We start from the raw sequence: 13,646 nt of genomic DNA, 5'->3' as shown, positions 1-13,646 counted from the left end.
TGGACACCTTGGACAGTGACAGAAACACTTGTGCAACAGAGTGTTTGCAGCAAGGACTTGTCAGCTTGTTCCTCTGGTAACTATGATTGATGCAGTGTTGGTTTCCCCTGGGCCCGTTGGAATCCACCCAGTGCGTCTCTGGAATGACCCCGTCGGTCCGGGAGCATTAGTGATGTACGGACTCTAACCAGGAATCTCTGGTGTTGCAGGTCCGCGACTGTCAGAACTGAGCAAGCGATAAATCTTCTCTGTTCATCTCACGAAGAAGCTTCCACGTGAATCTCATCAATCCGCCGTCGCCCTCTCTGACCTGGAGCACCAGGCGGCATCATTATCCTCCGCCGCTAATTCAAGTCTTCCTTTTGATTCCTCACAGGATTCGCACTATTGTGGTGCCGTGTGTGTGCGCGAAGATGGAACGTTCCTGCATAATCTTGTATATTTTAGGAATTTCCAGTAGAAGAGACACACAATCGAGACAGAGATTTGCTTGTTTTTAGCTTTGTGTCTTTTACATCTGTGTTTTCATATGTGCGTCAATTTGTGGGGGGGTTTTACAGACATGTTACTTTTCAAATAGCCTGTTCATATGTAGGGGTGGGTACATGTGTTCATATGTTTGGTAGGCGATATAAAGTAATACTGTAGGAACAAGAATATATGTGTAGTATTGTCGAGTACTTGACTGGTGTTGCAGAATTTACAGACCACATGACTCTTGACGAAGTCATACCTGCTTTGATTTGTTTTCAAACCAAAATATGTCCAAACATCAGTTTTAAAAGCTTCTAGAGTCCACTGTATCCTCTCGTCCTCAGTCATCAGCCATATGGAGGATGTAAATACTGCCCTCATCAAAGAGCCAGATGCAGCCAGGGCTTAATTGCAACACACAAATCAATAAACGCTGTGAATATTTGCATGATAACAGCAAATAGAAGAAAACAGCAACACAGTGCTGTTCTATACCGATATGGTAATGTGTAGAAAATACTGCAATATATAAGTGTCTCCACATTTTCTCACCTTATTTATATGTGACTTTCTCTGACAGTTTGGGTCCTAGTGTGTACGCTTGTAAGTGTGTGTTTTCTGTTGACACAAGTCTGTGAAGGAATAGGAAATTAACCGAAAGCTCAATGGTCACAGTGTGTTGTGTGTACCTGTGGTAGGTGTGGAGTTTAGAAGGAAAAACACTTTTATTAAAGCCCAGAAGTTCACAATAGAAACTGAAGATATTCCGCAATATTTTCAGTCAAGGCAACAACATGAAACAGTAAGTGAGGCTTTTGAAGTCTGTGTGTGTGTGTGTCTGTGTGCGTGTGTGTGTCTATTACAGGCTGTCAGAGCGAAGTAGCACAACCGTCAGGTGAAAATAAAATAATTTAAATGAAGAACGTTTTCTGAGTGTGTGTGTGTGTGTTTTTAAGTCATTTTATTCTGTATATGGATTAAGGTCTGCAAGTTGTGTGCAATGTTTGGTATGTTTATGATTTGTTGTGTGCAGTAATGAATAAATAGTCTGATGTGTGTGTATAATGTGTTGTTGCTGTGTGTTTGTGCAGTAAATAAGTGTGGTTTGTTGTATTGTATGTTGAGCTCTGTATCAAACAATGTGTTACAGTTTTTCTGTGTCCGTTTTCAAATGTTGTTGCAACGATTATCTTTGTGTCGATGTTCAGGATTGTGATTTGTGTGTGTGTGTGTGTGTGTGTGTGTGTGTGTGTGTGTGTGTGTGTGTGTGTGTGTGTGTGTGTGTGTGTGTGTGTGTGTGTGTGCGTCAACACAGCTGAGGATATAAACTTGATGTCACAAGGTGAAAGAGTCTGAAGATTAAACTAGAAAGAAAATTGTGTTAGCCTCACACACTCACACAGACACACAACTGAGTGCGAAAACTGCTGAATGGCTGACAGGAGTCTATTCAAGAGCCAAGGACGCATGCATAACATAAGCCTGCAGGATGCACATGGACACACACACACACACACACAAACACACTTTCCCCTCTAACGGACACCCTCCTCTCGAGAGGGCACAAAAATTAATGAGAGTACAATCCTTTCTCACCCTTGAGACACGAGAGCGAGGGTGAGTGAGGAACTAAAATAAAGGAGGGTGGGGTAATCCGGTGTACTCCCTTTGCTCCGGTTGCCATGGGAACCACCATCTCACCGTGGGAACCCACTTTCGCCGACCACTCGTATCCTGTCTGGGCTGGTACACAACAATCAACACACACCTGAGCGCACACCGGATCAATACAACACATAGCTCCACACCCGGATGGAAGTTCGGGGTTCTGACTTTGAGGGTCCATCAGGGTCCGGGGGTCAAGGTGTGAGATGAGAGCCCATCACTCCAGGTGAGCCTCCCCTCCGGTCAACCTCTTCCCTCCATCATCCCTCATTTTCCTCCACAGTTATTCCCGCTCTCGTTTGGCCCAATTATTTCCGTGCGCTCCTCCTGCTCCTCTTCCCTTCATCCACTCATCACTCCGTATCAGTTCCTGCTCATCTTCCTCGCTTCCGCACGCACTTTCCTTGTTCCTTCGCCGGCTCCGCCGAGAAGCGCCCCTGGCTGCAGAAACCCGAGTCTCTAACAGATGAACTACAACTTAATTATTAACAGAGGTGAGGGGCTGCGAGAACTGCAGGGTGTGAGGCCGTGTGGGAGGGAGGGTTCTGGGTGCAATTACCAGCAGTATCGGAGAAGAACGGCTCGATTCCGGACAATAGCGGCGGAGCAAAGGGACGCCAGAGGTTAAGACCTGATGAGTCTGGCAACATGGCCGCCCTAACTAATTATCTCCAGGAACAGCCCCCCCCCCCCCTCTACTCTCCCCCAGCGCCGACACAGGTAATAAAGGTCAGGCAGACATTATAAATCAGATCGGATCACATCACCGTGATCTTTGCGCCGTCATCTCTGCCCGGACACAAAATAAGGTCAGGTGCATTTTTTTTTGAAGCCTAAAAAGGTTCATTAACTGGAAAAGATCACGGACGACCATCTGGACCGGAGCGAGGCGGACAAGCTGCTGGTTCAGTGCGAATGTTTAAGGACGTATCAGGCGACAGATATTTCTCGCCGTCTTGTCGGTTCAGTGTTGACGACGGTCCAGGAAATGTATGAATTCTCATCAGCATTAGATTAAAGCGTACACACTAGGACCAGAACTGAGGAAAGTTGCCAACACAGAAAATACCTTAAACACATTTGTTTTCAGCCACCGGGTCACCTTGACCCAGATGCAACACAAGAGTTAAAGAACACAGACGTTTGAATTAAACCTTGTCTTCTCAGCCAGACTCAAACTCTTGCAGGTCCCTTATTATTTGCTCTTTCCGGTAGTTAGATTGTTGTTAAATTACCACTACATCACTCATGATGAAAATAAACTGTTGTTTTAAACTGAATGCAATACTTGCTAGCTTAGCTCGTGGCTAACAGTTCTAGCTGTAGTCAATCTCACCTGTGTTTAGCAGATTTGTCGCGACCCAAAAGGCAAATAACGTGATCATTTAAGTGCGTCTTAAATGGATCTTGGACCACTATTGTCGCGCTGTCCTCACAACACGTGACTCAAGGTTTTCTTTTCCTATTTTTACTGGACGTCTCTTGTATTCATACATTAACTAATATTAGTAAGTGAAACATGCAAAAAATAAAACGTGTTCAAAGTACATTACGAACATCAACCAGTTTTCTTTAACATATAAAAATACTTAAAGAGAAATTTTTCTTGAGGTTCAAAGGTAGAGAACTAGTGCAGTCTGTTTTTTGTGATTCTACTGAGTTAGAGAAAAGTATCATTGATGTCTATCAATGCACTCACTCTGCTGAAGATCACAGATAAATGTTTTCTCTCTTACACGGAGATGCACAGTCATCCAAGAGAGATTCGAACTACAACCACTCCTCCACCAAGCGAAGAAATGCTAAGGTGTCAAGATATCTCGTCGACTAGTAAAGGCGATCAATAGGGACCTGGTCCCACAGGAGATGCCATGAGTCCCGACAGCAAGTATCTGACGACAGCAGCAGTTTGATTTGATCCTCAGAGAATATCCGGACTGACCCGGATAGCATGAGAACGGAAACCTCGGAGCACTGCAGGAAGGTGACTTGGTGGTTCGCACACGTTCCGTGGTGGACGGCAAGAAGTCATGTGCCTGCAGCTGGTTTGACACACACGACAGTGGTTCTCATAGTTGTGACCTCTTTCCATCATGAACCCATGATGTCATGACAGCCTGGCAGGAACGCAACAGGACCTCACGATCCATGTGTGGCTCGCTAACCAAACAGTCCGTCAATCGTCAGGAGTCGAGCACGTACAGAAAAGAAATAAACATGGAGGAGAGAGAGGTTGAATCACTCGGGAGGAGAGACAACCACAGATATAAATAACATATCAGTACTGGTTCTTAAAAGCAATATTTATTTGAAAATATACAGAAATCTGCGTGTTTATGTTATATTGTTTAGAATATTGTAAGAGTTTATTTTCATGTCTAAACAAGAAGGATCTGTCTCGCCTGCATTTAATACAAAACTCTGCAGCAAGAATTCTGAGCCGCTCTAGTAGAAGAACTCACATTTCACATATTTCACATTTTGCTTTTTATTTGTGCTTTTTCTCAACTTTCGTGTTGTTGCTGTGTTTGTCTTGACATTTTACAGTATGTATTTTAACCGTGTATTTTTTTTGTTACTTAGGTGCTTTGTGACCCTGGTCTGAGAAAAGGCGCTTTACAAACAATAATTACTTACTTACTAGTCAGGAAATCATGATCACACTCTTTCCCCCGTAGGAAACTGTCATTAGAGTATAGATTTGCAGACAAAAGGTTGACAAAGAACAACACACTAAACAACAATATAAGAAGTTTTTGTTGTCTCACGTGTTTCCAGGACAGAAACACAAAAGACGGTCCAGCTCAACATGGAAACAAACGGTCATTATTACACAACGCAGCATTAACCTGACATTGTTGATTCGTCCTGCATTCAATCGATAAGCCAGACGAAAGTATAAAACATCTCTGCTGATTAAATGTGCCGGTAGATGAAAACTATAAATTGTCTTAAAGCTCTGACGTAAACCACTGATATCGGAATTTCCGTTGAATCGGGTTACATGTTGATGAGTTGATCTGAGAGAAAACTTGGAATGAATCTTGTTGTTTTTTTGTCCATATTAGGAGATATTTGAACGACAATGACTCAGCACTTTTCGTCTTCAATCGAAACTATTTCTCCACGCAAACTTTAAAACTGGACGAGGAAGTTGATCAGATGCAAAATACATTCACGCAGTTAATTCGCAGGGAACTCTGCCCCGGCCGCATTAGCAAGTCAAAGAGATGAATGTGAGACGAGAATAGAAAGAAAGAAAGAATTTATGAAATTATTTCTCTCAAATTAAAACTGAAGGTATTATTATTATTATTATCTATTAACAACAAAATCTAATAAAAATCTTAACGTAATGTTAGATTAAAAATTATTATACACTATACGTATACGCAATACTTAAATTAATGCTAAAAGATAATCAAAATATAAAGTATAAATTACTCGCTTCATCTAAGAGCTTAAACGTTTGAATACCCATTCACAATTAACATTTCACTCAGACTGACACACTGTCTCAAGGCAAGCTTGGAACAGACGTAGAGTCATGACACCGGTTATTTAAAACGTCTGTTTGTCTGCCCTTTTCACACCTGGGGTCGTGGATCAAAAGAACGAAGCAGGGACACATCTGTGAGGGGGGGCTAGGAGACAGGAACTCCCACCCAAGAACATTTGAATGATTAGAAAAGGAAACAAAGTAGGAAGAACTCTCCACAGGATATCATGACACAGGGAGTTTAAAGGAACCAATAGGGCGATAGGGGGAGGACCTCTCGGCCCGGAAATTTGCCTTAAATATAGCGATGCTTCTATCGTTCGGGACCGTCTTTCCCGGAGCTATTGACCTGAAGAGCTGCCGGCAAAGAGCGCGCCCGATCGATCGTAAAAGCTTGTATTTTGTTTGACTTGAAGCGGCGAATAAACGACCCGTTACACTCTGCATTGACCTTTTCTCTCCATAAAGCAAAGTATAAGACCCGGACGTGACGTCGTGTTGGAGCGACGGAAACGGACTCCAGTTTTAACCGTTTTAGTAATTTCCCCGACTTCATTCAATACAAAAATGCATGCTAGTACTGTCGAGGTCTCTGAAGTTTAAAAGGCGTGACGTGAGTGACAGGTTGAGAACCAGAGGCAGGATATGTCAAGATGAGAAGTTAAAGATCAAAATGATGATTAAGGAGGAAATTAAGTTAAGATGGGACGAAAAACTGTTTGCACTTAAGCTCATGATGGCAATTTGTGTTCAAGTTCAGTGGCTTTCTTTGGTAAGTCTGGCGGGTAAACGACTCTCTCGCCCACCTTCTAACGGAGAACCTTTCCTTCTCCTCCGGGGCCGTTGATGGAGCCCAACGAGCTGGCGCCGCCTCTGGAATCCTCACACACAGAATTGATTAAAGATAACCCAGTTCAGCGTCAAGTGTGATGAGGAGCGCCAGCGTCTGATGTTGAGGTGGCCCCGAGTGAAGCTCTGACAAGCTCCTGAAGGGGTGACAGCCCGTAACCACGGAAACACATGCTAGGATCATGCTAATTGGAGGAGAACCTCCAGACAGCTCATCCTCCGGAGCCCGACCTTCCATCGGCCGCATCACGAGCTCCTCGGCCAATTACAGACGGTTGAGAACAGAGAGGGCAATTAATGTTTTAAGGGGGCGCACGTGGGAAACAGTGCCGTGGGGGGGGCGGGGAGGGGGGAACCAGAAGCAGAAATGTAATTAGATCAACACCACTTAGATGTTTGAACACGTGGAGAAAGAATGTTTTAGATGAAGAGGAGCAACACATCCTCACATTCACGTGCAACAGTCTTACGTAGCTGGACAAGGAGACCCTTTGACTCCATGTACTCGGCCCTCATGTGGTCGTGCTGAACCTTTACAGCTGATCATGTAGGATTATTAGAGTTAAAGTTATGTTTACGCAGTGTTTATCGTCAGTATTTGTATCCCTCAGAATCTTGTATTTCATAACAATGCTGTTTTTTAAAAATATACATTTCATACACAGTTTTCATAGAGGCCATCATAAACATAAAATAGTATTTAAATGGTAAATGGCTTTTACTAATATAGAGATTTTCTATGCTTACTCAGTAGCCAAAGCGCTTAACACCAAGTTACGCATTCACACACACAAAATCACACACTGATGGGAGTAGGCTGGAAGCGGAACAGCTCAAGCATCAGGAGCAATGAGGGTAAAGTGTCTTGCTCAGGGAGACAACGCCACAATGTCATTTTAAGCTGGGATTTGACCCGCAACCATCTGAGCTATGACGCCCCCCCCCTGCCCGGACATACATGCTAGTTAGCAAAATAGCTAAACCTGGCACCCACAGGTAACGTCAATAAATGAAACACCCGCAGCTTTTTAAGTTAAATAAAAGCTGTATTTTATTTGTGTGTTGAAAGTTTATATGTTAGGAGCTAAAAGATTTCTAGCGGTTGACGTGTGGAAGTACAAGCCAACAGAGCGTGAGGAATCAACAAATCTACCTTCGCTCAACAACAAAGAGAAATAATACCAAGACTTTACTTCCATATATGAAGGCATTTGATTGTCTTTGGTTCTCCAAGATAGAATGACCCACTTTATAATGCCATATGTAGGAGTGGGAACTCGAGAACACCGCTTTTGTTAGCATGCTAGCGCTCCACCGCATACGGCGCAAGCGAGGAAAATAAACTAGTCACCAACGACTTGAAGTAGCTTCATAACATCCTGCACCGTCCGATGATTCTCGCCCAAGCGATAAAAAGTGACGGCGAGACTGAGACACATTATAATTAGGAGATGCATTGAGCGTGTACACAAACTGCTGAACACCACTCGGCAAATCAAGACCTCATTACGAAGCAGCTCGAACACTGGGTTTTACTCGCTTTACTGGAACTCACATCGAGAAATGAGCGTCAGAATCTTCTAGTATCTACTGGCATGACGCCGTGTAACTGGGATCCAACAAACCAAGTGTCAAAATTGAAGTCAGACCTTTTCGATTTTCACTCACACACTTCCAGTTTCTCACGAGCCAGAGAGAGCCACGACGTTTTTAAAGGGAGAGAGTGAGAGTTGAAATAAGTCGTTGTTACTGTAGAGGTGAGAGAACAAAAGCAGAAGGGAAGAGGGAGAAGAAAGGCAGGCAGATGGAGATACTTGTACGACTGACAGAATCAGCTTTTCTCATCTTTAAACAAAAGGAAAAGCTTTAAATCTTTCATGCTCTCTTGAATAAATTATGTGCTGTGTGTGTGTGTGTGTGTGTGTGTGTCTCCCCCTCACACACCTCCAGTGTGTCACACTGTATGTTACATTAGACATGAAAGCCACAGTCAGCACTCGTGCCATTGAAGACGGAAAGAGGAAATAATGGTGAAGGAATACTACTGTTACGTAACCACTTTTCTTGTTTTTGTTTTTGTCCCACATAAACGTGACGGATCAGCTGTCGGGCGGGAGGAGACGCACAATGTGCTGTAAACACGCTACAACAGAGGATGACTAGTCTGTAGGGGGTTAGGGGGGGGGGGTCACCTATGGAAAACACTCCCATCCAACAACGCTCCCATCCAACAACAACAAGACTGTCTTCCCAGATAACTCACTGTATCGCAGTTTCTGGGGCCGAAGATGGAGGAAGTGCGAAGTAACTGGGCCACCGGGGCTGTTGCCAGGCAACCAGGTGATTCCTCTGTAGAGCCACACTGTGGGAGATTCCCCGGCGTTCATGAGGGCATCCACTTGCATGTGTCCAGCATGTTCCGAAACCATGACAATGACAGTCGCAGTTTCTCCAACAGTGGTTTTGCTAACCCTGGAAACGTTGTGTATTTCATGGAGGCACGGCCAGCAGACACAACGGCGCTCATGGAGTCCCTGGACAATATTCAATTTGGACAAATCCCCGAGGTGCGGCTGACTTTGCGGCGGAAGCATTTTTCACGGCTCCTCGCATGAACCCCGGCGTCTGCACGAACTCGCACCTCGCCGGCCGACGGAGTCAGAGAGTGAAAGACGGAAGAGAGTTCCACCACATGTGACTCCTTCTGCCGTCGACACGGGAAGTGCCAGGCGACTGTAACCCGGGAGATTCATTAGGCCTCGTCACTATGGAAACCTCCAATCAGGGAAAAATGTTGGCCATCTTTCTGTGTGACTAATGGCTTGAAGGAAATACCTGAGCTCTCTCTCTCTCACACACACACACACACACACACACACACACCCTCCCATGTTCAAACATGGTGTTGTAGGGACAACGGCTTTGAGACAGAGCTGAGCTGAAACGCAAACAAACGCACACTTGTGTGAAGGATATGGGTGGCACACGGCTCGGAGGCACCAGGAGCGTGGCGGGCTGGTTTGGGTCAGAGCCAGGAGAACCACCGGTGCCAGAGAGGGATAGGGCAGCTCCTCCTCCTCCTCCTCTTCCTCGTCCGCATCCACCGACACCCGCTCCCCGTCCTCCTCCTCATCACTCCCTCTGTCCAGGGTGGGGGCCCTCGGGTCGGGCTCCTGGGTGCCCGTCATGGCCATGCTGTGAACAGCTGAAGTGAAGGTGCTGTTGCTAAACGGGTCCTAGTAACCAAATGTCCCAAACTCGTCACATAGCTTTGTGTCTGAACCTTTTGTTAGTATTCAAGTTACGGAAACAATTTGACATTTTTAAACTCATGGACTTAGTGAAGCATTTGGAGAAACTTTATTACTTTATATGGTGTTTATTTGTGTTTAAAGGATCATATTCGCCGCAGTAACGCTATACAACCAGCAGAGGGATGTTTCTCCTTCATTTTTTTTTTCTGTGGAAACCTGTAACATGGCTTGTCCGGATACGTTTCCTGCACAGGAAGCAGGTTCGTGTTTCAGTCTTGAAAAATCCAGGTCAGCAATTTACATGTAAAGCCAATGTATAAATTCACTGTTGCCATACAATATGGGAGTGGGGGATGAAACACTTTCAGAGGGGCAGTTTCTGAAGTATGAATCCCTAAAGTTCAGGGACAAGTCATTAACCGATCAAAACCCAGATGTTTTGTAGGCACAGAGGGGAAATTAATCAGAAAGTGCAAAAAGAATGAAACTCACTGATGGTGGTGGCGGTTATTCAACATTTTAACTTTTCACTTGACCTTGGAGGTCTACTCACCCTCATGTCGACTAAAGGTTGGGATTCTTTTCAGAATAATCTGTTCTTTTTAGAGTTATAGACAAAAATGTTTGTTCATTTTAATGTAGCGACTGGAGTTCAGTTGTCTACGTCTTCATCTTCGTCAAAAATATTGTTTTTTCACAACAAATTGTCACGTTGAGGCTTCAATACAAGTGTGACGTTACAGACAAGCAGTATGGAGGTATTTAGATGTTTTCAAGAGTCTTTTTGGAAGAAAACGAAGACAAATGAGCTCCAGTCGCTACATCAAAATGAAGAAACATTTTTGTCTATGACTGAAAAAGAACCGACTCTTAGTCGACGTGAGGGTGAGTAGAAAATGAGTGAAGATTAGATGAACTTTGGGTAAATTTGGCTGTTACAAGAAACCAAGGGCCCCTCGGGTAACACCACAAATAACACCAACACGAACGCAACTTTACTTGGAGAATAAAAACACACTCCCTCATCTTTCAGGAAACAAATGCAAGTAGGATCTGTTTTTCCAGGGAGTCCGTCTACAAACCAGTGAATATTTATCAAGGGTGACGCAACAGTGTGACTTCCTCGCATCAGCACGACCAAAAAAAGGACCTTTTTAAATAGCTCGAACATTATTGTTTCACATTCAAAGACATGTAGAGACTGTAGATAACTCTCCCGACATGGAAAAATTGTGATAGGCTTCCCTTTAAGGCGCTGGAGTCCCAACACAAACTCTTCTATCCAGCGAGGCTGAGCGTTCCTGCCTCCGGAAACATAAATCTACATAAACCCAAACACAGAGATGTCTGCGAAGGTGCTCACAGAGCAGCCGTCAGGAAGTACTTACAGCTCTTTGTTATCCCTCATACAAGGCCACAATGACATCAGCCATCACTGCTAATTCTTCTAATCCACAGCAGCTTTAAAGCGACATGGACCTGTAAAGAGATCGCGTAGAAGGTCGTTCTATAATATGTGCAAAGAGGCTTTAATGTAATCAATGTCTATGATTTATAGTTGGTTTCTGGCGGCACTCGCTGACCCATCAAACTGCAGTTCTAATGCAATTTACTGAATTACTGTGTAGGGAGTGTCTCGTCGAATTCATCACCCAGGAGATTTATATCCCAGATATGGATTCTCCCTCCTAATTTCATCATGCACTTCCGCCTGTTGGGCGATACGCAGCAGTCGGAAGAGTCTGCCGGAGCACACCGACCTCTCCTGTGGGTCCTGGGAGAGCTCATTACATAACTTATCGACCCCCGAGGCGATTTGGGAAATGTATTCCAACTGTACCAACTGGGCGTTAAATTGGGAGTATGTATTGGAGGATATGCAATGTGTGCCAACCACAGGTCTGGCATCCTAAAGTCTGGCGTTCTTCTAATGGGCAGGCCGCCTGGAAGATGAGACGACTCAGAGCCCGTTTACTCTTTTTTGTTCTACTCAGTAGTAGCTTTTTGGGGAGACATCATTTATCCCAACATGAAAGGGAAAAACAAGGGAGACGCTTTTTTTTCTGCTGATGAGTCCGATCCAAGCGTTTTAAAGCCTCATTATGTCCTTACCTCACCACGAGTACAATAAATCACCCAGTGAGTGTTCAGAATGAAACGTCACACCACAAAAGGACCCCAGAAACCAATTAGCTGCTCTATTCATGGCCACTAAAGCGTCATAAACGTTCATACACGAGCTCACACCTATAGAATCCATGGGGACACTTCATCCTCGTTCAAGCACACTTGATCCACTCAAGTACACTTTCAATAATTTGCACTTTTATCTCAATTTCCATTTTTTTTGCATTTTGCATTTTGCATGTTTTGCAGATGACACATCACAACAGCTTGGCGTGGTCGCGAATCAGAAGTGCAGCTTCAGACTCACCGGACAGCAGCGTCCATCCACCAGCCTCACTCACTCGGGGTCCGCTGTGCGCCCTGAACCCCGGTACTCCGGTGCTCCATCTGAAAGCAGCCGCCGGTCCCTCTGCCTCCTCCTCCTCCTTCCTCCCCCCAAAAAAATCAACCCAGGGATGGAGCAGGAACGAAGGACGAGATGAACGTCGCGCTAAAAGTTTGGCTGAAAGTTTGCGCCTCCTCTGCCTCTGCGTCCTCTACAGCCGCCGCGCGCGCTCCGAGTGCGGAGTCAGGTAGTTGAGGCGCACCGGGGAGGAAAGCTCCGTCAAGGCGGCGGGGAGACATGGCGGGGAACACGAGCGTCACCTTCAAAATAAGACCAGGAAGCAGCGTGGCATAACATTGACTTGTCATAGAAACGTTTTAATTCTCTTAAACAGAACGTAACAAAATTAGTTAACACACTACTCAATTATTACCAACGTTAAAATTACCACCCACCAAACATATTCATAACTATATATACTAGTTATTATAAGAAAATAAACTAGGGGTTCCCCAAGATGGCGCTTCGTTAGTGACAAACTATCTTTGTTTTTTTATTAAAAAACACTGCTGAAGCGAAGCGGATATTTGACAACAGACTGACAGGTCTATTCTTTAAAGTTAGTGAAATAGATTCAACACTTCACCTGCGCAGGTGTTGCACTTTTTTCCTGACACTTCTTGCGAACGTGCTAATTGTTGTCACGTGACTTACCTGTTCCGAAATAAAGTGTTTTTTTTTTTTAATAAAACGAGAAATACCAGAGATTTTAGAAAACATTTTAAAAATCAATATTATAAGGAACAATCAAATAAATTACATCTGAATAACAAAATGAAATGAGCCCGGAACTTAATTTGAAAATATGTGTGTATGTGTTAAACAAAACGATTAATATAATGATGAGAAAGATGACATTTAACAATGAAACTTGAACACTGGAAAATGAATGACGTTGTGATATGACTTAAGAAAAAAAGGTTAATGTTACAAAAGAATACAAACGATCATCACGCATTGTTAAGATACGAACAACGACTTTGCAACGTTTTTAACTTGTGAATAAAGAGCACTTTTTGCTGTCGTCAGCAGTTTTTTCTCCTCCTCGATCCGCATGTTTTGTTGTGATAGCGAACTGGGGCGGACCCGGCGACCCTGGCGCGCTGGGATGTTTCATTTCCAGGCCAATGTTTTCATAATATTTAAAGACTTGTGCGGAGGAGAAGCAGCGGGTGGAGACTATAAATAACACAAGGTTCGCTGTTACTTCGCCGCTGTTCATTTTTCTTCTGCGTCTCCTCAGACCCCACCGGGGGTCCCTGGATCCCACAGAGCAACTTAACTCACTGACTAAAGTAGGTCTGAGCAAACAGCTGGCAGGAGTTACTCTGAGAGGCTTTGCTAATATTGACTCTGCTGCTCCACACGAGGATGTATCTCCAAGTCTTCCTCC

At 44.3% G+C, this 13,646-nt stretch overlaps 1 protein-coding gene across 1 annotated transcript in view; it reads right to left on the bottom strand.

Annotated features, from left to right (window-relative positions):
• Window positions 1-12,319, bottom strand: part of LOC148089094 (voltage-dependent T-type calcium channel subunit alpha-1H-like) — a 55,223-nt gene extending 42,904 nt beyond the window's left edge. The window contains exons 1-2 of the mRNA XM_087802857.1: window positions 12,176-12,319; window positions 9,465-9,682 (exon numbers count right to left, since the gene is read on the bottom strand). Coding sequence (XP_087658983.1) covers window positions 9,465-9,682; window positions 12,176-12,192 — 235 coding nt within the window. The 5' untranslated portion in view covers window positions 12,193-12,319. The remainder of the gene's footprint in view (window positions 1-9,464; window positions 9,683-12,175) is intronic.
• Window positions 12,320-13,646: the final 1,327 nt, after the last annotated feature.

This window comes from Callionymus lyra, chromosome 1 (genome assembly GCF_982586985.1).
Source record: "Callionymus lyra chromosome 1, fCalLyr1.hap1.1, whole genome shotgun sequence".
Classification (NCBI taxonomy): Eukaryota; Metazoa; Chordata; class Actinopteri; order Syngnathiformes; family Callionymidae; genus Callionymus; species Callionymus lyra.
The sequence above is the reverse complement of the archived record's forward strand: the minus strand, read 5'-3'. Positions and strand labels throughout refer to the sequence as shown.